Genomic DNA, 25,334 nt, shown 5'->3' with positions numbered 1-25,334 from the left:
GTTTCTGTACTGCCCAACCCTTCTTTGCACCAACATACCCCACAACATACCCCACCCAGAACTCTTTAGTGCGGTCAAGGTAGAACGATAACGCTCTTTTTGGGTCCAGTCGATGGAGACGCTCCTCTTCCTTAGAGGGATGCGGTGGTGCAAGGAAGGTAGGCAGGGTGATATTTTGACCCAGATGGAAAGGGGTCACCACCTTGGGGAGAAAAGAGGCACGAGGTCTTAGCACCACCTTGTCAGGATATATCATTAGATAAGGAGGTTTAGAAGATAAAGCCTGCAGCTCACTCACTCTTCTGGCAGATGTAATTGCCACCAAAAAGGCTGTCTTAATAGTGAGCAGCCGGAGAGGACAGTTATGCAAGGGCTCGAAAGGAACACACATAAGGAAGGTAAGAACCAGATTAAGATCCCACTGGGGCATAACGAAAGGCACAGGCGGGAACAGATGTACAAGCCCTTCCAAAAACCTCTGTACTATAGGTGATTTAAACAGAGATGGTTGATCAGGCAACTGAAGAAAAGACGATAAGGCTGCAAGATAGCCCTTGAGAGTCCCCAAGGAGGAACCCTGCTGGGCGAGAGACAAAATAAACAGAAGGATATTAGACAGAGAAGAAGAAAGAGGATCAATAGACCTCTGAACAATAAGAAACAAAACATTTCCAATGGCAGGCGTAGATCGACTTAGTTGAGGGACGCCTGGCTGCCAGAATGACATCACAGACCTCGGGAGGGAGGTCATAAACCATCAACTGTCGCCGCTCAATCTCCACGCATGAAGGCGCAGAGTTGACAGGTTCGGGTGGAGAACCTTCCCCTGCTGCTGCGACAGAAGATCCTCCCGAAGAGGCAGCCTGATTGGAGGACCGATGCTTATTTTGAGAGGCTCTGGATACCAAACTCTCTGTGCCAAATCCGGAGCCACAAGGATTACTTGGGCCCGGTCGTTCTTGATTTTCTTGAGAACTCTGGGCAGAAGTGGTATAGGCGGAAAGGCGTACAAGAGGCCTGAACTCCACTCATGACGAAAAGCGTCGCCTAGCGATAGCCCCATTGGAAACTCCAAAGCGCAAAACTGCTGACATTGCGCGTTCTCTGTGGAGGCGAACAGATCTAACCAAGGCTCTCCCCACTGCTGAAAGAGTCCTTGCGCCACCTCCGGATGGAGACACCATTCGTGATCCTCTAAGGATTTTTGGCTGAGTTCATCTGCTCTGGTGTTCAGAGAACCTGCCGGGTGTTGAACCACCAGGGTCATGCCCTGCTGTTCCAGCCATGTCCAGAGGTGTAAAGCCTCTTGACAAAGGGTCCACGACCCCACACCGCCCTGCTTGTTGCAGTACCATACTGCGGTAGTGTTGTCCGTGAACACCTGCACCACCTTCCCTTTCACAACAGGAAGAAATGCTTTTAATGCTAGCTGGATCGCCCGAAGCTCCAACAAGTTGATGTAGAGCCCAGATTCCGCCGGAGACCAGTGACCTCTGATCTCCACCTCCCCCAGATGGCCGCCCCATTCCAGAAGTGACGCATCTGTCACTATCGTTAGATCTGGTTGGGGAAGGGAGAGGGGTCTGCCCTTGACCCACTCGCAGTTCACTAACCACCACTGCAGATCTTCTTCAGTCCTCTCCGAGATCTGAACCACGTCGGTAAGATTTCCCTGATGCTGTGCCCATTGGAATTTCAGGTCCCACTGCAGAGCCCTCATGCGCCATCTGGCATGCTTGACCAACAGGATGCAGGAAGCCATAAGTCCCAGCAGCCTCAGAGTCTGTCTCACCGAGATCCAGGATAGAGGCCGAAACATCGGAATCATAACCTGAATATCCTGAACCCGCTGATCGGGAGGATAAGCCCGATACTGCACTGTGTCCAGAACAGCTCAGATGAAAGAGAGCTTCTGAGAGGGAGTCAGGTGTGACTTCGGCACATTTATAGTGAACCCCAGCGAATGCAAGAGGTCCGTCGTCGTCTGGAGGTGGGTGACGAGAGCCTGGGGCGTAGGAGCCTTCAACAGCCAATCGTCCAGGTAGGGGAAGACTAAAATCCCTGACCTGCGAAAATGAGCTGCCACCACTGCCATCACCTTTGTGAACACCCGAGGGGCACTGGTGAGACCGAAAGGAAGCACGGTAAACTGAAAGTGCTCGTGGCCCACCTTGAACCACAGGTAACGCCTGTGGCTTGGCAGGATAGGAATATGGAAATACGCATCCTGCAAATCCAACGCTACCATCCAGTCTCCTTGGTCTAGGGCAGACAAAACCTGAGCAAGAGCATCTTGAATTTCTCCTTCTTGAGGAAGAGATTGACGTCCCTTAAATCCAAAATAGGGCGAAGGCCTTTTTTCTTTTTAGGAATCAGAAAGTAGCGGGAATAACAACCACTGCCTACTTCTGAGATCGGGACTCTTTCTATGGCTCCCTTGGTCAAAAGAGCCGTAACTTCCTCGCGGAGCAAAGCTAAATGGTCCTCCATTCCTTTGTCGGAGGTATAGAAGGAGGGAAAGACTGGAAGGGAAGGGAGTAGCCCTTCCGTATGATCTGCAGGACCCACTTGTCCATAGTGATGGAAAGCCAGTGAGGGAGATGAAAATGAATCCTCCCTCCAACTGGATGGACGTGATCCCGCAGAACCACACTAGGAGGGCTTGGGCGCAGTGGTGGGGGGCTGTGTGGCGGTCGACCTCTGGCCAGACCCTCTGGGTCTGATGGTACCACGACCACGTCCTCTTCCGGGATGCTGTGAAGCCTGAGGACGGTGGCTAAACTGTGGCTGGCGTGGCACCACGCCCCTCCCGAAGCCTCGGAAGGGGCGAAAGACAGACTGCTGTCGTGCCGGCGTTGAAAGGCCCAAGGATCTGGCCGTGGCTCGAGAATCCTTGAACCTCTCAAGCGCGGAGTCTGCCTTTTCGCCAAAAAGGCGAGAGCCATCAAAGGGCATGTCCATCAAGCTGGACTGGACATCCCCTGAAAAACAAGTAGAACGTAGCCAGACGTTGCGACGAAGGGCCACTGACGATGAAATCGCTCTCCCCAGCGAGTCGGTCGTGTCCAAGCCACACCGGATTGTAAACTTGGCTGCATCTCTCCCATCCTTTACCGCCTGGGTGAGAGTGTCCCGTACGCCCTCCAGGACCTGGGGCAGCACTTGCGCCACCGTATCCCATAAAGTATGGGAATAACGGCCCAATAGGCAGGAGGTGTTTACAGACCTCAATGCCAGGCTGGAGGAAGAAAACATCTTCTTCCCAAGCTGATCCAGCCTCTTGGATTCCCTATCCGGGGGAGTGGAAGGGAAGGCACCACGTGAAGTAGAGGCTTGGACAACCAAGCTCTCAGGAGTGGGGTGTTGTGTCAGGAAACTAGGGTCGCTGGGAGCGGGTCTATGGCGGCGGCCGACCGTCCTATTCACAGGAGCCCCTGTGCTGGGTTTGGACCACATACCCAGAAGGACGTCTGTAAGAGCCTCATTGAAGGGCAACAACGGTTCCGATGTTGACACCCCCGGCTGAAGCACTTCTGTCAGGATATTTGTCCTGACTGGCACCGTAGGCAAATCTAGGTCCAGGACCTCAGCAGCCCTACGCACCACCATAGCGAAAGAAGCCCCCTCCTCTGTAGCCACATTAGGAGGAGAGAGCATACCAGTATCTGGAGATGTGTCCAGTCCACTGGCCTCCCCTAGATCCACATACCAGTCCTGCTGCAATCCTGATTCTAAAGGGTCCTCAGACCCCTCCCATTCCTCTCCTGGCTGTTCCAAATAATGCTCAGACAATGATCTGGGCCGAATCGGCTCCGTCGAAGCCGGAGTCGACGTCGTACGTCGCTCCGGCTCCGGATCATCCAGAATAAGGATGGAGCTGCCACCGGTGGCGGAATCGTCGATGTCGGACCCGGCGCCGAAGGAGGTCGACTGTGTGATACCGGCGTTGAATCCGAAGGGGCCCCTGCTGACCCCGAAGACCCACCCGAGGGTACAGCCCACTCAAAGACGAGACGCATGGCCTCGTAAAATTCTTTAATTTGAGCGGGGGTCGATCCGGTCCCCGGAAAGGGTGGAAGACGCAGAGTCGACCCTGGCGACGGCTCCGCAGAACCGCGCTCAGAACGTCGACGTTCCCTAGACGCCTCGTCGGTCGACGGGCGTGGCGAAGACGAAGTCCGCTTGGACTTCTTCTTCTTGTGCCTCTTACCTTCCGGACTTGGGGCTCCGGGAGCGGTGCTGCGACCTCCTCCTACTGCGAGACCGTGACCTCCGCGGAGTCGCGCCAACCGAAGACGAATGTCGGCCCGCAAGAAGCTTAAGGGATCTCTCCCTCAAGGCCTTCGGCGCCATGGCCCGACAATCGGAGCAAGAGGTGGAATTGTGGTCCTTGTCCAAGCACCAAAGACAAACTCGGTGCGGATCAGTCACCGACATTGTGCGATGACACGCACCACACGGCTTGAATCCTTTCTTTCTCGAAGACATGACTCCAAACAGTCAAAAAAGCGTCGACAAACCATCGAAGCAGGGTAGCTCTTTCCAAAACTGCGCTTAACCGGGGCGGAAGGAAAAGAACTGACGTATGCGCGCCGAGACGGCATCTATACAGACAACCATGATGTCATAGACGACTCCAACGACGCTGACGACGCACGCAGAGCTGGTCGACGCACGCGGATCCGAACGACGCCGTCCAGCACGCGTGCAGGGTACTGCTCTAAAAAAACTCCGGATTCGAAGCTGACGCCAGGGAATTCTAAGGTAAGGAAGCTGCAGCTAGAAGTCTCTATCAGATCTGGTGTACACTGGCTTATGAAAGGAGGGCACCATCTGTGCCCTTAAAGCATTTCCAGAGGCTGAGGGAGGCTACCCCTCCCCAGCCCGTAACACCTATTTCCAAAGGGAGAGGGTGTAACACCCTCCTCCTAAAGGAAATGCCTTGTTCTGCCTTCCTGGGACTGAGCTGCTCAGACCCCAGGAAGGGCAGAACCCTGTTTGTGAGGAAGCAGCAGCTGTAGCTGCATTGCAAGCCACGGATAGCTGGTATGGCAGTACTGGGGGTCCATGGTGGATCCCCCAGGATGCATGGAATTGGCTCCCCAATACCAGATTTGAAATGGGGGGGACAATTCCATGATCCTAAACACCTTACATGGCCATATTCGGAGTTACCATTGTCAAGCTACATATAGGTCTTGACCTATATGTAGTGTACACATGTAATAGCGTCCCCGCACTCACAAAGTCCCGGGAATTGGCCCTTAACTATGTGGGGCACCTCTGCTAGTGCAAGGGTGCCCTCACACTTAGTAACTTTGCACTCAACCTTCAGCAAGTGAATGTTAGACATATAGGTGACATATAAGTTACTTATGTGCAGTGAAAATGGCTGTAAAATAGTGTGTGCACTATTTCACGTAGGCTGCAATGGCAGGCCTGTGGAAGGGTTTGTCTGAGGTCCTTATGGGTGGCAGAAGTAATGCTGCAGCCCATAAGGATCTCCTGCAACCCGATGCCCTGGGTACCTAGGGACTTATAAGGGAGGTCCAGTGTGCCAAATGAAACTGGTAAATGAAGTCACCAGGCTATAGTGACAAATTTAAAATTAGAGGGAGCATAAGCACTGAGGTTCTGGATAGGAGAGCCTCAGTGACAGCCAAGCACTACTGACAATACACACATTAGGCCATAAATTATGAGCATTAGGGTTGTGACCAGCAGGATCCCAGTGAGACAGGCAAAAACATACTGACATACAGTATGGGAATAACATGCCAAGAAAGATGGTACTTTCCTACACCTGCTGCTTAGAATGTAAAATAAAAGGATAAAGGGTGTCAGGTTTGTCATAACACACAACATTTCAATGACTAATTCAACTGTGCAAACATTTCAAAATATATTTCAGTAGTTGTGAAAGCCCTTTTTTATATTTCTGTGTGATGAAAAACTATTTTACTAGGATGAAAACCAACCAGAATACTTTACATGTTGATGTGCAAAGGATATGTTTTCTGAAACTCAATTTTCACAGATTGTTAGTACACTACATAGTTTTATCAGTAAAGGTGCAAGTTAGTGGAGAGGTTTTGGGACATTTCTTGGAAAGTTACTGTGTATAGATGACAATATGTTACCACTTCATGGTTTAGTAATATATTTATTAAAATTGAGTGTTTAAACAAACTGAGAAACACTCCTGCCCTGTTGGCAATGTTGTTAGTAAACTAAAAGAAGTCCTAGGTTATGTGGGCTAGACCTCATGGGTATGTGGGCTAGATTTTTGTGATGCATGGTGTAGGAAAGTACCATCTTGCCTGGCATGTTACTCCCATTTTTACTTGTGTGTCAGTTTGTTTTTGCCTGTCTCACTGGGATTCTGCTAGCGAGGAACTCAGTGCTCATAGTTTGTGGCCTAGATGTGTTCCCTGTGTGTTGCATAACTGTATCACTGAGGCTCTGCTAACCAGAACCTCAGTGAGTATGCTCTCTCTCTGCTTTTAAAATTGTCACTGAAGGCAAGTGACCATTTTCACCAATTCTGATTGGCACACTGGAACACCCTTATAATTCCCTAGTTTATGGTACCTAGGTACCCAGGGTACTGGGGTTCCAGAAGATCCCTATGGGCTGCAGCATTTCTTTTGCCACCCATAGGGAGCTCAGACAATTCTTACACAGGCCTGCCCCTGCAGCCTAAGTGAAATAACGTCCACGTTATTTCACAGCCATTTACCACTGCACTTAAGTAACTTATAAGTCACCTATATGTCTAACCCTCACTTAGTGAAGGTTAGGTGCTAAATTACTAACTGTGAGGGCACCCTGGCACTAGCCAAGGTTCCCCCACATTGTTCCGGGCAATTTCCCCGGACTTTGTGAGTGCGGGGACACCATTGCACCTATATGTAGCTTCACAATGGTAACTCCGAGCATGGCCATGTAACATGTCTAAGATCCTGGAATTGTCCCCCCACGTCAAATCTGGTATTGGGGTGCCAATCCCATGCATCCCCGGAGCATAGACCCCGGGTACTGCCAAACTAGCTCTCTGGGGATTTCACTGCAGCTACCGCTGCTGCCAACCCACAGACAGGCTTCTGCCCTCCTGGGGTCTGGACCGCCCAGTCCCAGGAAGGCAGAACAAAGGATTTCCTCTGAGAGAGGGTGTTACACCCTCTCCCTTTGGAAATAGGTGTTAAGGGCCTGAGAGGAGTAGCTTCCCCTGGCCTCTGGGAATGCTTTGAAGGGCACAGATCGTGCCCTCCTTGCATAAACCAGTCTACACTGGTTCAGGGATCCCCCTGCCCCTACTCTGGCGCGAAACTGGACAAAGGAAAGGGGAGTGGCCCCTCCCCTGTTCATCACCACCCCCCAGGGGTGGTGCCCAGAGCTCTTCCAGTGTGTCCCAGACCTCTGCCATCTTGAATGCAGAGATGTGAGGGCACAATGGAGGCCTCTGAGTGGCCAGTGTCAGCAGGTGATGTCAGAGACCCCTCCTGATAGGTGCTTACCTGGTTAGGTGGCCAATCTTCCTCTGAGGGTTATTTAGGGTCTCTCTTGTGGGTTTCTCTTCAGATAACGAATGCAAGAGCTCACCAGAGTTCTCCTGCATCTCCCCCTTCGACTTCTGCCAAGGATCAACCACTGACTGCTCAAGGACGCCTGCAAAACTGCAACAAAGTAGCAAGAAGACTACCAGCAACATTGTAGCGCCGAACCCTGCCGGCTTTCTCGACTGTTTCCTGGTGGTGCATCTCTGAGGGCTGTTTGCCTTCACCCGGCACTGGAAGCCAAGAAGAAATGTCAAGTGGGTCGACGGAATCTTCCCCCTGCCAATGCAGGCACCAAACTTCTGCATCACCAGTCCTCTGGGTCTCCTCTCATCTCAACGAGTGTGGTCCCTGGAACACAGGAGCTGGATCCAAGTGACCCCGACAGTCCAGTGGTCCTTCTGTCCAAAGTTGGTGGAGGTAAGTCCTTGCCACCCCACGCCAGACAGTAATCCTGTGTACTGCGTGAACTGCAGCTGTAGGGCTTCTGTGAACTTTTACAAGGAATCATTTGTGCACAGCATAGCCCAGGACCCCAGCACTCTGTCCTGCATTGCTCAACTCGCTGAGTTGACCACCGGCTTCGTGGGTCCCTCCTTTGCAGTGTTGAGACGACTGCCATGCTCAGATTTCTTGAACGCCTGTTCAAGTGCTTCTGCGGGTGCTGCCTGCTTCTGCGTGGGCTCTCTGTCTTGCTGAGCACCCCCTCTGTCTCCTCCTCCAAGGGGCGACCACCTGGTCCTTCCTGGGCCCGGGCGGCACCCATTTTCTTCATCTGCGACCTTTGCACCTAGCAAGGCTTGTTTTCGGTCTTTCTGCGTGGAATCAACTCTGCATCCTCCAGCACGCTGTGGGACATCTTCTGTGCAAAGGAGAAGTTCCTGGCATCTTCCCTTGTTGCAGAATCTTCAGCTTCTTCCACCCGGAGGCAGCCATTTTTGCACCTTCATCGGCGGTTTAGTGAGCTCTTGCCCCCCCTGGACACTTTTGTGACTCTTGGACTTGGTCCCCTTCCTTTGCAGGTCCTCAGGTTCAGGAATCCGTCTTCAGTGCTTTGCAGTCAGTTGTTGTCTTTGCAGAATCTCCTATCACGAATTTAGTTTGTTTCTGGGGAAGTAGGGTAATTTTACTCCTTTTCAGGGTCTTGGGGTGGGGTATCTTGGACACCCTTAGTGTTCTCTAACAGTCCCAGCGACCTCCTACACACTACACTAGGCCTGGGGCCGCTAAGTGGTTGGCATTCCACTTTCTTAGTATATGGTTTGTGTAGTCCCTAGGCCTATTTCATCCTATTGTATTCTACAGTGTTTGCACTACTTTGCCAACTGTTTACTTACCTGATTTTGGTTTGTGTGCATATTTTGTGTATCTTACTTACCTCCTAAGGGAGTTTATCCTCTGAGATATTTTTTGCCACATTGTCACTAAAATAAAGTACCTTTTTTTTTTTTTAGTAACTCTGAGTATTGTGATTCCTATGCCTAGGATAACATAATGTGAGACCGGTTTACGGGTCAAGTACATTACAATTAAGTCGAGTAGATTATTTAGGTTACTCGACCTGCAGGTCTAGTAACATTTTTATGATTTTCGAGCCCTGACTTACTATGTCTAAGAATTAAAATGGTAGGGGCATATATTCCCATGTAAATATGTCCCCACATATTATATAATGCACCCTGCCTTAGGGCTGTAGGTCTTCTGTAGGGGTGACTTACACATATTACAAGCAGTGGTCGGGGAGCTGGCACACAGGGATGTGTAACAGGTTGTGTGTTCACGCTTGGTTGCACCAAGACATACAGCCTGCAATGACAGCACTGAGTGTGGTTGGTGTGAGGTCCCTGAGGGTGGTTCAATTTGAGCTGCAGCTCTTAGGGACCTTCTTTAGTACCCAAGGCCCTAGGTACCAGGAGTACCATTTACTAGGGACTTACAGAGGGTGCTTAAGGTGGGGCCAATTGAGAGAGACAACTGTGCAGTTTTGGGAAAGAGCTCTGGCACCGGGGATCCAGTTAGCAGGAACCCAGTGCATACATTTCAGTTGAAATCACATCAGATACAAGGCAAAAAGTGGGGGATAACCATGCCAAAAAAAGGTGCTTTGCTACAATACATTTTGTGGGAAACAAGGTATGAAGGCTAAAGCTCGAACTGCCCCAAACAACAAACTAAAAAAGGTGGGCAAGGCTTTAGTCTGACTCTAGATGAATGACTGCCTTTTGCCTGGCTCTCATCCAACAAGAATAGGTGAGCCAACATAGAGCTGGACACACAATTCCAGTCAGTAAGTTTGCCCCACCACCCCACAATATTGTTATACTGTTTTAAAAGATAAACACATAGAGGCAGGAACGATGAGCACATAACATCTGAAAATGTGCTTTTCTACTGAGCATGTCTGCATATATTTTTTAATCAATGTAATCTCCGTTATTGTGAGGTTGATCCAGTCTCTCTTTACATTTTTTAAGTCCGGGGGAGGTTGTGGCATTAACCTAAAAATTGAGTCCTGCCTTCCCTTAAGCTTAATGTTGTTCAAAAAAGAAACCTTGAAATTATAGGCACGTACCTAATCAGTCTTAATTAGCCGATATATACTTCAATACAGTATAGTAAAATAGGCCACCAAATTGAACACAAAGCATTGTGCATTAGAGCTAAAGGGACACAGAAGGCACAATGTGTAAACAGAAAAACTAGGTTCAAATCCAGTTTAACCAAATTGTGTGATCCTATGCAAATCGTGTTACTGCACAGAGCCACCTTTTAACTAACCACCAAAAGCTTGAAGAACTTCAGTCCAGTGTGTGTCCTATATAAACCCCACTTAAATGTAGTTGAGCAGACAATGATGGTGTTATTCGGAACAATAATATTGGCCAAATAAATACAAGGGAAATGCAAAATACAAGGGAAATGCAAATTGGCATACCTTGGTACACATGTCAGAATTGTCAGAACATTGGAGGCTGCAAACTTCATTGTAACACTATTACTTTTAACAAATTTAAATGAAGGGCTAACTTAATGTGTAAAAAAGAAATATGAATTCAAGACATGACCCATTTTAATCTGAAAGAGTTTTTATTATGTTGTTACAGGAAACTTGAGGCATCATGTCAAATCTTTTGATGACTCTGCTCATACTTTGGATCTCAAAGCCAAAACAGACACCAAGCAAGGCAAGATGCGGGGCACCAGGCAGCTTATCATTGTCTTTCTCAATTGCCCAGCCCCAATCCTTAAATATCGTAAATCTAATCCTTGACATCACTTAAATTTGGCGTGTTTCATAATGTGTTTAGATTTTGTCTTTATCATTTCTAAAGTTTGTTTTCCATCTATCTCTGGGTCGTTTTTAGCACCTAGAAGCTTATCTTTCTAAGAGAGAGCAAAACAGTACAAAAACCAAGCTGCATGCACTACAAAACACAGTCTCAATATTATAAAGTCTTTTATAAACTGGGTTATTCTTTGAGGATAAAAAGAGATGTGAAAACCTGATGAACGTCACTCATATTTCGTTAAAATAATACATCTTGGTCACATTGTTGGGCACCTTTATCCCTGCTCTAAACGGAAAGAAGGCTAGAGAAATAAATTGAAGTCCCACCTGATAACAATTGCACAATTGGTCATAATCATTATCAATTCAAGCTTTGATTAACAAAGAAAAACTGCAATATAATCAAAACATGCTGACAAAATTTTTTAAGAAAATTATCTCCATATAACCAGGTTCAAAAGTATATTACTGATGGAGGTCAACAAGCAACAGACCTCTAACACATCCCTAAACACAATGCCTGAATTTTCGCAGATAAAACTAGCACCTACCATTAATGTTCACAGCCGGCAACACTACTGACATCTTTGGTCGCGTTGTCTTATTACGGTTAATGGCTGGTAACAGTAGGTGATCCTGAAAAACAATTAAGATACTTATGAGATGTATTCATTTAAATTCCAATCAGTTCACACTTTTTTTCAATTGAGAAAGACAATGATCAGGTGCCTGGTGCCCCGCATCTGGTAATGCCAATTCTTCATTTGCAATTTAAAATTCAGGTTAAGAAAAACACATTTGTGTGAAATAAAGCTGGCCGAGATTTGAGCTAAAACAAAACAGGCAAACATGTGAATTATCTGTATCTCTTCCAAGTAATAAAACGGTGTGGTCTCCAAATTCTGGACAAACATTATTACTTGGACTAGGAAGGCATCCTGTAATACAAATACACTTTAGTTACTAAGAGTTGTTTTTTTAAACTAGCAAAATGTGTAAAATGTCACTTACCCAGTGTACATCTGTTCATGGCATGTTGCGCTGCAGATTCACATGCAGTGCACTGTTCCTGCCATCTAGTGTTGGGCTCGGAGTGTTACAAGTTGTTTTTCTTCGAAGAAGTATTTTCGAGTCACGGGACCAAGTGACTCCTCCCTTTCGACTCCATTGCGCATGGGCATCGACCCCATCTTAGATTGTTTTCCCCGCATAGGGTGAGGTAGAAGTGGTAGAATGAGGATACTAAAGATGTCCATGCAATAAAATAGATATGTATGTACATAGTTTGTGATAAAGGAATGTTTATTTACATATATACAATTTTAATGAAACTTAAATGGCTACAGGCTCTCGGGGAGGTGGGAGGGCGCATGTGAATCTCCAGCGCAACATGCCACGAACAGATGTACACTGGGTAAGTGACATTTTCCGTTCGATGGCATGTGTAGCTGCAGATACACATGCTGTGCATAGACTACAAAGCAGTAATCCTCCCCAAAGCGGTGGTCAGCCTGTAGGAGTTGAAGTCGTTCGAAATACAGGGAGTGCAGAATTATTAGGCAAGTTGTATTTTTGAGGATTAATTTTATTATTGAACAACAACCATGTTCTCAATGAACCCAAAAAACTCATTAATATCAAAGCTGAATATTTTTGGAAGTAGTTTTCAGTTTGTTTTTAGTTTTAGCTATGTTAGGGGGATATATGTGTGTGCAGGTGACTATTACTGTGCATAATTATTAGGCAACTTAACAAAAAAAAATATATACCCATTTCAATTATTTATTATTACCAGTGAAACCAATATAACATCTCAACATTCACAAATATACATTTCTGACATTCAAAAACAAAACAAAAACAAATCAGTGACCAATATAGCCACCTTTCTTTGCAAGGACACTCAAAAGCCTGCCATCCATGGATTCTGTCAGTGTTTTGATCTGTTCACCATCAACATTGCGTGCAGCAGCAACCACAGCCTCCCAGACACTGTTCAGAGAGGTGTACTGTTTTCCCTCCTTGTAAATCTCACATTTGATGATGGACCACAGGTTCTCAATGGGGTTCAGATCAGGTGAACAAGGAGGCCATGTCATTAGATTTCCTTCTTTTATACCCTTTCTTGCCAGCCACGCTGTGGAGTACTTGGACGCGTGTGATGGAGCATTGTCCTGCATGAAAATCATGTTTTTCTTGAAGGATGCAGACTTCTTCCTGTACCACTGCTTGAAGAAGGTGTCTTCCAGGAACTGGCAGTAGGACTGGGAGTTGAGCTTGACTCCATCCTCAACCCGAAAAGGCCCCACAAGCTCATCTTTGATGATACCAGCCCAAACCAGTACTCCACCTCCACCTTGCTGGCGTCTGAGTCGGACTGGAGCTCTCTGCCCTTTACCAATCCAGCCACGGGCCCATCCATCTGGCCCATCAAGACTCACTCTCATTTCATTAGTCCATAAAACCTTAGAAAAATCAGTCTTGAGATATTTCTTGGCCCAGTCTTGACGTTTCAGCTTGTGTGTCTTGTTCAGTGGTGGTCGTCTTTCAGCCTTTCTTACCTTGGCCATGTCTCTGAGTATTGCACACCTTGTGCTTTTGGGCACTCCAGTGATGTTGCAGCTCTGAAATATGGCCAAACTGGTGGCAAGTGGCATCGTGGCAGCTGCACGCTTGACTTTTCTCAGTTCATGGGCAGTTATTTTGCGCCTTGGTTTTTCCACACGCTTCTTGCGACCCTGTTGACTATTTTGAATGAAACGCTTGATTGTTCGATGATCACGCTTCAGAAGCTTTGCAATTTTAAGAGTGCTGCATCCCTCTGCAAGATATCTCACTATTTTTGACTTTTCTGAGCCTGTCAAGTCCTTCTTTTGACCCATTTTGCCAAAGGAAAGGAAGTTGCCTAATAATTATGCACACCTGATATAGGGTGTTGATGTCATTAGACCACACCCCTTCTCATTACAGAGATGCACATCACCTAATATGCTTAATTGGTAGTAGGCTTTCGAGCCTACACAGCTTGGAGTAAGACAACATGCATAAAGAGGATGATGTGGTCAAAATACTCATTTGCCTAATAATTCTGCACTCCCTGTAATGTTCTTAGTACAGCCTGTCCTACTGTGGCTTGTTGTGTTGCTAACACATCTACACAGTAATGTTTGGTAAACGTATGAGGTGTAGACCAAGTGGCTGCCTTACGAATCTCTGTTTTTGGTATCTTACCTAGAAAAGCCATTGTTGCTCCTTTCTTTCTAGTGGAGTGAGCCTTTGGTGTAACGGGTAACTCTCTCTTAGCTTTAAGGTAGCAGGTTTGTATGCATTTGGCTATCCATCTGGCAATGCCCTGTTTGGATATAGGGTTACCAGCATGGGGCTTTTGCAAAGCAACGAACAATTGTTTAGCTTTCCGAAATGATTTTGTCCTGTCTATGTAATACATTAGTGCTCTCTGTATGTCTAATGTATGCAGTGCTCTTTCTGCTACTGAGTCTGGTTGTGGAAAGAAGACAGGGAGTTCTACCGTTTGGTTTAGATGAAACGGTGAAATTACTTTTGGCAGAAATTTCGGATTTGTGCGGAGAACCACTTTATGTTTGTGTACTTGTATAAATGTTTTTTTAATAGTGAACGCCTGTATTTCGCTAACTCTCCGTAGTGAAATGATGGCTATTAGAAATACTACCTTCCAAGTCAAGAATTGCATTCGGCAAGAATGCATGGGTTCAAAAGGTGGGCCCATGAGTCGTGTAAGTACAATATTAAGATTCCACGAGGGTACTGATGGGGTTCTTGAAGGTATAATCCTTTTTAGTCCTTCCATAAAGGCTTTAATAACTGGGATTCTAAAAAGTGATTTTGTATGTTTAATCTGCAGGTAAGCAGAGATTGCAGTGAGATGAATTTTGATAGAAGAAAAAGCGAGATTTGCTTTTTGTAGGTGTAGTAAGTAACTCACAATGTTTTGTATGGAAGCATCTAACGGCGTGATTTGGTTTGCTTGGCAGTAGAAAACAAACCTATTCCATTTATAGCATAACAATGTCTTGTTGTTGGTTTTCTTGCTTGTTTAATGACCTCCATACACTCATTTGAAAAGTTTAGGTAGCCAAATTCTAAGACTTCAGGAGCCAGATTGCTAGGTTGAGCGATGATGGATTGGGGTGTCTGATCTGTTTGTGTTGTGTCAACAGGTCTGGTCTGTTTGGGAGTTTGATGTGGGGTACTACTGAGAAGTTCAACAGTGTGGTGTACCACGGTTGGCGAGCCCACGTTGGTGCTATGACTATTAGTTGGAGCTTGTTTTGACTCAGTTTGTTGACTAGGAAAGGAATGAGTGGGAGAGGGGAAAAAGCGTAAGCAAATATCCCTGACCAATTGATCCATAGAGCATTGCCCTTGGACTGAGGGTGTGGGTACCTGGATGTGAAGTTTTGGCATTTTGCGTTTTGTTTTGTTGCAAACAGATCTATGCCTGGTGTCACCCAGTGGTAGAAGTAATCCTGTAGAATCTGGGGATTTATTTCCCACTCGTGAGTTTGCTGGTGATCCCGACTGAGACGGTCAGCTAACTGATTGTGAATGCCTGGTATATATTGCGCTATCAGACGAATGTTGTTGTGAATTGCCCAATGCCAAATCTTTTGCTCTAGGAGGCATAGTTGCGATGAGTGCCCCCCCCGTTTGTTTAGATAGTACATTGTTGTCATATTGTCTGTTTTGACAAGAATTTGTTTGTGGACTAGAAGGGGTTGAAAAGCTTGTAGTGCTAGTGAGACCCCTAGTAGTTCTAAGTGATTTATGTGTAGTTGTTTTTGCTGGTTGTCCCATTGACCTTGTATATTGTGATTGTTGAGGTGTGCTCCCCGCCCAATCATGGAAGCGTCTGTTGTAATAATGGCGTGAGACACTGGGTCTTGAAATGGCCGCCCTTTGTTTAAATTTACAGGGTTCCACCATTGAAGCGAAGAGTGTGTTTGGTGGTCTATCAACACTAGATCCTGAAGTTGACACTCTGCCTGCGTCCATTGTTTTGCTAGGCACTGTTGTAAGGGCTGCATGTGTAGCCGTGCGTTTTGGACAATAGCGATGCATGAGGACATCATGCCTAGTAGTTTCATGACAAACCTGACTGTGTACTGGTGATTTGGTTTTATGCTTGACACCACAGTTTGAAATGTTTGAACTCTTTGTGGGCTTGGAGTGGCAATTGCTCTTTGTGTTTTGAGTGTGGCTCCCACGTATTGTTGTATTTGGGATGGTTGCAAGTGCGATTTGTAGTAATTTATAGAAAACCCTAGTTTGTGTAGAGTATCTATGACACATTGCGTGTGACTTTGACACTGGTGTTGAGTGTTGGCTTTTATTAGCCAATCGTCGAGATATGGGAATAAGTGTATGTGATGTCTCCTTATATGAGCTGCTACTACAGCAAGACATTTTGTAAATACTCTGGGCGCTGTTGTTATCCTGAAGGGCAATACTTTGAATTGGTAATGTTTGCCCTGTATGACAAATCTGAGGTATTTCTCGTGAGATGGATGGATGGGTATGTGGAAATACGCATCTTTTAAATCCAGTGTTGCCATGTATTCTCCCGGTTTTAGCAAGGGAACAACATCTTGTAGTTTGACCATGTGGAAATGCTCTGATTTGATGAAGAGGTTTAATGTCCTGAGATCTAAAATTGGTCTTAGTGTTTTGTCTTTTTTGGGAATAAGGAAATATAGGGAGTAAACCCGGTTCATTTTTAATGGTGAGGTACTAGTTCAATGGCTTGTTTTGTTAATAGTGTTTGTACCTCTACTTGTAGCAGGTCCAGATGTTCTGCCAACAGTTTGTGCGTTCTTGAGGGAACATCTGGAGGGAAATGTGTGAACTCTATGCAGTAACCATGTTGGATAATTGATAAAACCCATGTGTCCGTAGTTATGTCTGACCAATGTTTGTGGTATTTTGTTAATCTTCCCCCTACCGGTGATGTGTGTTGGGGAAGTGTGACACTGAAGTCACTGTTTGTTACCGGGGGTCTGCTTGGTAGGATGAAAGTTTCCCCTTGCTCTTGGGAATTGTCCCCTGAATGAACCACAAAACACCCCTCTCTGGTATTGTGACTGGTAGGTGGGTTTTGTTTGAGAGGTGGATGCCTCTGAGGGTTGCTGTCTAAACCCTCCCCTAAATTGTGGCTTCCTAAATGTCCCCCTATACTGGGAAGAGTAGAGCGCGCCCATGGCTTTAGCCATGTCTGTGTCCTTTTTCATTTTTTCAATGGCGGTGTCCACCTCCGTCCTAAATAGTTGCTGCTGGTTAAACGGCATGTTTAACACCACCTGCTGTATTTCAGGTTTGAAACCTGAACTTTGTAGCCAGGCATGCCTCCTGATGGTGACTGCTGTGTTTATAGCTGCGATTTCGGCAGAGTCCAGTGCCGAACGGATCTGGTTGTTGGAGATGGCTTGTCCTTCCTCCATCACCTGTTGAGCCCGTTTCTGATAATCTTTCGGTAGATGCTGAATGATAGCATGCATTTCATCCCAATGGGCTCGGTCGTAACAGACGAGGAGGGCCTGTGAATTGGCGATACGCCATTGGATGGCAGCTTGCGATGCCACTCTCTTCCCCGCTGCATCGAATTTGTGGCTTTCTTTCTCAGGAGGTGGTGCATCTCCTGATGATTGCGAGTTTGCCCGCTTTCTTGCGGCTCTCACTACTAGAGTCCTGAGGGAGCTGCTGTGTAATGAACACAGGGTCCGACAGGGGTGGTGTATGTTTTTTCTCCACCCGCGGTGTGATGGCCCTTCCCTTGACCGGCTCTTGAAAGACTTGTTGTGCATGCTTAAGCATGACTGGTAGCATAGGCAGGCTTTGATATGACGCATGCGTGGACGCCAGGGTATTAAAAAGAAAATCATCCTCCAATGGTTCCGAGTGCATAGTGACATTATGGAATGCCGCAGCCCTGGTTAGTACTTGTGTATAGGAGGTGCTATCCACTGGAGGAGATGGCTTTGATGGGTAGCACTTAGGACTGTTGTCTGAAACCGGTGGGTTGTAGAGGTCCCAGGGATCTACATCGTCCTGTGTTTGCACAGTATGTGTGGGTGACTGTGCAGTTGGCGTGCCAAATGGTGAACTTGTCCTTTGTGGCGAATGTGGTGGCGATATTTCTGGTGAGAAATGTGGAGTCGGTGACCTTTCACTAGCCACCTTTGCTCTTGGCTGATCAGTTTCAGCCTGTGTGTGAAAAGCCAATTTCCTTTTAAATTTGGGAGGAGGGATAGTTTGAATTTTTCCAGTATCCTTCTGGATCTGTAATCTTGGTTGACTTTGATCAAACTCCTCCACATCCAGCTCCTGCTCAAACCTGTGCCTCTCTTTAAGTTGTTTGGAGAGCCCATGTTCTTCTGTGTAAGAAGCCTTTTTTGGCTCCGAAGCCGGCTTTTTCGGTACTGAAATACCTCTGGTCACGGTTGTCCTCGGCTCCGAAAGGCTCTTTTGAGGTTTAGTGGTTTTGACCAATCTATGTCGACTCTTTTCGATGCCGGTTTCTCGACTCGAGTCAGAAGACTTCGGCACGATTTTGGCCTTTTTCGGTGCCGAAGACGTTACTTGGTCACCGCTTTTCTTGTGGTTCGAGCCTTCTGTTTTTTTGGCTGACTGTAGGGTTGGGTCGGGGCAGGCTTACTTACTTTTTGGCCAGCTGTCGGTCTCCGTCGGAGTCGTCCGATTCCGATCCCTGGATAGAGATAGCCATCCCTTGCTCTTCGACATCGAGGTGTTGCGTCGATTTCGATGCTATCTGTAAGCGCCTCGCCCGTCAATCTCTCAAGGTCTTTTTTGACCGAAAGGCTTTGCAGGCCTCACAGGTATCCTCCCTGTGCTCCGGTGACAGACACAGATTACAGACCCGATGCTGGTCTGTATAAGGATTCTTGGCGTGGCACGTCGGACAGAAACGGAAGGGGGTCCGGTCCATGAGGCTTCAACAACGGGTAGTGGTCAGGCCGACCAGGCCTCAGCTGGGAGCAGAAGCCCCGAAGGGCCGCCAAAGCGGTTGTCTCGTCGGTGCCTATGTATCTATAGGAAACCGGTCCGAACGCAACAATACAGACGGATTTTCGATGATTTTAATACTTTCCCGATTCGAATCACGGAGCGAAGAGGAACACGTCCGAACCCGATGGCAGAAAGAAAACAATCTAAGATGGAGTCGATGCCTATGCGTAATGGAGTCGAAAGGGAGGATTCACTCGGTCCTGTGACTCGAAAAGACTTCCTCGAAGAAAAACAACTTGTAACACTCCGAGCCCAACACTAGATGGCAGGAACAGTGCACAGCATGTGTATCAGCAGCTACACATGCCATCGAACATGTTAATACAGAGAAGAAAAACAGTGGTCTAACAAAAGCATTATAAAACGTATTGTACACAAGCTTTCAGGAGGATACTGCCCCCTACTTTAGGTGGAAGAAACTATAAGCAAGGAAGAATTCTAAGAGACGTAAACTACTAACTACTACTCATTCAGGATGCAAAAATAAAATGGCCAATGGCGATGGTCGAAATCAACATGATAAACGTAGATCAACATCAGTTTCTGGAGATGTATTTGTTGGTCAAAGAAGGATGTTAAACCGAGTTGCAGATTAATATTAGGGAGAGTAGCACATCATGATTACTACTAAAAATAAAGAGGCCCTAGGCATATTAGCAGTGTAAAAGTCTAAATTCTATGTCAGGACTCGAAGTGAGGATTTAACATTTTTTTATTTATAAACTCAATCACTGGACAGTGATAGGATGTTTGATGGTGAGATCAAACATTTAAGTGGTACAGGTCAGTTTGGGGATGGTAGTCCTTCGTGTCTGGAATATAAACTGGAATCTGTTGAACAGTGTAGGAAAGTGCCCCTTTTGGCATGGTTACCCCCCCCACTCTTTTTACCTTATGACAAGAAAGGGGGTGGGTAGTGGTGATAGGGTAACACTTCCCACACTTTGAGTAAGTATAGTCAATAGTAGTTTATGTCGAAAATCGTGCAAACATGGGAGGGTTATGGTGCTATGCGGTAAGATGCTCCACTACCCAAAGGCATATGGTAGTGTTTCAAAGAAACATGAAATTTAGCACAGAAGCCGCAGCACTCAAAACAATGTTCATAATAAAGATGTCCTCCAGTTGAGTTGGTTGTAGTGGATTCCTTTTATTAGTAGCCAAGGGCATCAAAAGAGACCGGTTGAGCATTGATCCATAAATACAGCCAAGTAGTCAATTAAGCATAGTTCCATATACACAGCCAACACGTGTTTCGTCACGACAGGTGAGTTTTTCAAAGCTATGAGACGACACAGAAAGTAGGGAAGTAAGTAAGATCATTCACTAGTAAAATGAACAGGGTGAAGGGTAAACCCTGCTGACCAAGACCTTGGTAAGTCCTGTTCCTATGAGACGACACAGTAAGTAAGGTCATTCTCGATCCTGGTCTCCATGGACTCTAATTTCTGCACCCCCTAGGTGACCACTCCCTCTGGGGAGTGGACATCACTCTGTCCAGAGTTCTAACTTCTACCACACACAAGATGGAAGAATTTCCTAAGTCGTGTCTGTAGGAAGTTGGCTAGTGTGCGTACAGTCCAGGGGTTCCCCAGAGGCTAAAGTTGATAAGACGAATGCTCTTTTTTTGTGGCAGTGTGGTCGCGCAGTTAGGCTTATCAGATGGTAGTTGTGAGAAAGTAGCCTCTTTCTAGCCTTGTTACCCCCACTTTTGGCCTGTTTGTGAGTATATGTCAGGGTGTTTTCACTGTCTCACTGGGATCCTGCTAGCCAGGGCCCAGTGCTCATAGTGAAAACCCTATGTTGTCAGTATGTTTGTTATGTGTCACTGGGACCCTGCTAGCCAGGACCCCAGTGCTCATAAGTTGTGGCCTATATGTATGTGTTCCCTGTGTGAAGCCTAACTGTCTCACTGAGGCGCTGCTAACCAGAAACTCAGTGGTTATGCTCTCTCTGCTTTCCAAATTGTCACTAACAGGCTAGTGACCAATTTCAAAGCTGCCACCGGATGGAAGAAGCTTGGAGTTCTGCAAGAAAGAAGAGAGCTAGGGACTTCTCCTTTGGAAGACGGAGGTCCCACGTCGCGATGAAGCTTGCAGAGGTGTTCCCATGCAGAAAGAACGCAAACAGGCCTTGCTAGCTGCAAGAGTCGCGGTAGAGGTTTTTGGGTGCTGCTGTGGCCCAGGAGGGGCCAGGATGTCGCCACTTGGAGGAGGAGACAGAGGGGGCACGCACCCGCAGAAGTACCTGAACAGGCACTTGGAAGAAAAGTGAACCGGAGTCCACCCGAAGTCACAAAAGGGAGTCCCACGACCCCAGAGGACAACTCAGAAGGTTGTGCACTGCAGGAAGGAGTGTTGGGGACCCAGGTTTGGCTGTGCACAAAGGAAATCCTGGAAGAGTGCACAGGAGCCGGGGCAGCTGCAAATCACGCGGTACCCAGCAATGCAGTCTAGCATGGGAAGGCAAGGACTTACCCCCACCAAACTTGGACTGAAGAGTCACTAGACTGTGGGAGTCACTTGGACAGAGTTGCTGAGTTCCAGGGACCACGCTCGTCGTGCTGAGAGGGGACCCAGAGGACCAGTGATGCAGTCTTTTGGTGCCTGCGGATGCAGGGGGAAGATTCCGTCGACCCACTGGAGATTTCTTCAGAGCTCCTGGTGCAGGGAGGAGGCAGGCTACCCCCAGAGCATGCACCACCTGGAAACAGTCGAGAAAGCTGGCAGAATGAGGCGATACAAGGTAGCTAGTAGTCGTCTTGCTACTTTGTTGCGGTTTTGCAGGCGTCCTGAGCAGTCAGCGGTCGATCCTTTGGCAGGAGGTGAGGAGGGAGATGCAGAGGAACTCTGGTGAGCTCTTGCATTCGTTATCTGGTGAGATCCCCAAAGCAGAGACCCTAAATAGCCAGAAAAGGAGGTTTGGCTACCTAGGAAGGAGGATTGACCACCTTGAGAGAGGGAAGAAATGCTTTCAATGCTAGTCGAATCGTTCGGAGCTCTAGATGATTGATATGGAGCCCGGTTTCTGCCGGAGACCACAGGCCTCTGATCTCCGCCTGTCCCATGTGGCCGCCCCATCCCATGAGTGACGCATCTGTCATGACTGTAAGATCTGGCTGGGGAAAGGAGAGGCATCTGCCTTGACCCAATCCTGATTTGTTATCCACCACTGCAGGACTCTTGCAGTTCCTTACAAGATCTGGACCTTGTCAGTGAGATTCCCCTGATGCTGCACCCACAGGAACTTCAGGTTCCACTGCAGAGCATGCATATTGTAATTGTAATAATATTTATGTAGCGTTTACTACCCCTGATGAGGCGCCGAAGCGCTTTTCAGTGAGTAGCACACTACTCCAGAACCCAAGAGAAATTAGTGGTGTATTAGTATAGGGAAATAGGAGTACAGTATTAGTATTATTATTACGAGTCAATTTGAGCAGAGGATATGTGAGTTTGTTAGTTGGATTGACTACAGTAATGGAGGACTAGAGGAGGGAAGAATTCAGACGTGTTAATTGGGAGTTTATAGTAATAGGATGAGGCTTGGGATGAGTAAAGGAGAGATGGATGAGGGAAGAGTCTGTGGAAAGGTTTAGGGAGATCATAGTAGCAGGAGGGGTTTTGGATGAGTCAAAAGTTAGATAAATGAAGGATAATTTAGTAGGGCTGTTTGGGAGATCATGGTAGTAAACTGAGGTTTGGGGTGAGCTAGATGTGGAAGAGGAGAGAAGAGCTTAGGAAGGGTCATTTAGGAGATGAAAGTAGTAGAATGGGTTTGGGATGAGTCAAAGTGGGGATGGAGAATAGACTGATAGAGACATGACATAGGGTGATGGGTAGACAAAGTAAAGCTTACAAGAGAGTAAATTTAGATTATTTGTATTTATTATTTTATTTATATATATATATACAATTTTTTTTCTCCATTATTTTAGTTTAATTTTTCTTATATTTATTCATTATTGTTTTACTTTCTTTAATTTAATTATTTACAATTTGAATTTTATTTATAGATTTCATTTGATTTTTATTTAATTTTTCTCTAGTACATTAGGACTAGAGTAATAAATAAATAGATATGTAAATACATATTAAGGGAAATATATGTTCAAGGAATGTAATAATATGAGAAGAAAAGTAGTATTGTATAAACAGACTTTCAAGATTTGTAATATTTGAAGTTAATTAATAAGTGTACTTTTTAAACATTTATTTATCTTTCCTCAATTTTTGAATAGCGAAATGCTTATGAAAATAAAACATTTGATCAGTGTGATATAAAAACGAGAGCAGGGATTCATAAGTAGCTAATATAACAACTTATCTAGGAGCTATGCGATGACCCTTGAACATGTCAAGCATAGCACAACGTACACACATACATGTATATACCACACACATATATACATACACACATGCATGCACACACACACATATATAATATTTAACCGTGAGTAAATATACACCTGTCATACAGGTCTAAAGAGTATGTGCATAATTTATTGTTATGACATAGTAGCGATATATATTTCCTAAAGAACTATAAATATCCAGAATATACGCAAAATCAGATTAAAAATATTTATCAATACAGGCACATGCAGTCCATTGCTGCCTGAATATGGCGGCCACAAAGGAAAAAGCCAACTCCTGAGCAGCCCTCAGAATACAAGACAGCCATCCGTGGATCCCACACCTGGGGGCAACGAACTGCACATCCCGGCCGCCCGAACGGAGAAGGACGCACCACCCATTGTTCTTTTCCTGTATGGTGGTGTTGCACGGTGGGGTGCCAATCCTGAGCGGAGGCTTCTCCGTTGAATGCATTTGGCCATCCGGCCTCCAACAAAAAGCAGTCCCGCTCCATATACAGCCCCTCGGGCAACACAAAGCAGCCCGAAGGTGGATCCCCCGGCAACAGGCAACCAGTGTAGTGCTCTGAAGGCAGGGGAGATGCGGGCCTTTGGCTTTACATGAAATAGTAGCCTGGCAGCGAAGTTCTGAATACGTTGTAGTTTTTTCATAATAGATAGAGATGATCCATGCTAGAGGCCATTGGTATAATCCAGTTTGGATAGTACAAGAGAGATAGTAGCCTGCACCTTGTGTGGAAATCTGAGGTGGGGAAGATGCGTTGCAGAGTCCTCAAGGTGAAGAAGGCTGTTTGTGCTAATTTGTCCACTTTGGCATTCAGTGTTAACTTGGGAGTCCATGGTAATTCCAAGGTTTTTAACTTCCTTGGATAGTTGAGGAGATGCTCCGAGATCGTCAGGCCAGGCGCACAGTGGGTCATCATTTTTCCAGTCGCCACATGTGAGTATCTCTGTTTTGGAAGCATTTAGTTTGAGATGGCTCCAAGGCATCCATGGGTCAATCGCTCAGAGGCAACTGAAGATTTGAGAGTTTTCAATGTCTTTCGGACATTTCAATTTAAGTAGTATTTGTGTGTTATCTGCATAGTTATAGCATGTGAACTGAAAATCATTGATCAATTCTGGTAATGATATCATGTATAAGTTGAAAAGCAAATGTGAGATGATGTATCCTTGGGGGACACATGCTTTTGTGAGGAAGAGTTTGGACAAGAAGGGGGGAGAAAACGCCATCTGCCATTTTGAACCAGCATGACGCAGGTGGCCATGAGGCCCAGCAGCCTCAAAGTCATTCTCACCGAAATCCAGGACAGAGGATGAAACATTGGCATCATAGGCCGAATATCCTAGACTCGTTTTTCAGGAGGATATGCCCGAAACTGCACTGTATCCAGAACAGCTACGATGAAAGGGAGAGAAGGAGTCAGGTGTCACTTTGGCACGTTGGTAGTGAACCCCAGAGAATGCAAAAGGTTCGCCGTAGTATGGAGCTGGGAGACTACTGTCTGGGGCGAGTTCGCTTTGAACAGCCAATCGTAGATGTAGGGAAAGACTACAACCCATAACCTGCGCAGATGAACTGCCACCACTACCATCACTTTTGTGAACACCTGAGGGGCACTGGTAAGGCCAAAGGGGAGCACAGTAAACTGAAAGTGCTCGTGACCTACCACGAATCGTAGGTAACGTCTGTGGGCCGGCAAGACGGGAATGTGGAAGTATGTGTCTTGCAAGTCCAATGCTACCATCCAGTCTCCGGGATCCAGGGCAGATAGGACCTGAGCCAATGTCAACATTTTGAACTTCTCTTTTTTTTTTTTTTTTTTTTTGAGGACGAGGTGGAGGGACCGAAGATCTAATATAGGCCGAAGACCTTTGTCCTTTTTCGGCACCTGAAAGTAGCGGGAATAGCAACCACAACCTACTTCTGACAACGGAACCCTCTCTAAAGCTCCTTTGCCCAAAAGGGCTTGGACTTCCTTGCGGTGAAGAGCCATATGATCCTGCGATATACGATTGTATGAAGGTGGCATGGCTGGAGGAGGTGTCTCGA

The 25,334-nt window shown here is 46.5% G+C and overlaps 1 protein-coding gene across 6 annotated transcripts in view; it reads right to left on the bottom strand.

Moving 5' to 3' along the window:
• ATF6 (activating transcription factor 6) overlaps positions 1-25,334 on the bottom strand; it is a 1,225,231-nt gene that overhangs the window by 34,787 nt on the left and 1,165,110 nt on the right. For all 6 annotated transcript variants that reach the window (XM_069231066.1, XM_069231064.1, XM_069231068.1 and 3 more), the window contains one exon: positions 11,397-11,481. In XM_069231066.1, the coding sequence (XP_069087167.1) occupies positions 11,397-11,481 (85 nt within the window). The remainder of the gene's footprint in view (positions 1-11,396; positions 11,482-25,334) is intronic.

This window comes from Pleurodeles waltl, chromosome 4_2 (assembly GCF_031143425.1).
Source record: "Pleurodeles waltl isolate 20211129_DDA chromosome 4_2, aPleWal1.hap1.20221129, whole genome shotgun sequence".
In the NCBI taxonomy this organism is placed as follows: Eukaryota; Metazoa; Chordata; class Amphibia; order Caudata; family Salamandridae; genus Pleurodeles; species Pleurodeles waltl.
Note: the sequence above shows the minus strand (reverse complement) of the source record. Positions and strands in the feature narration are given on the sequence as shown.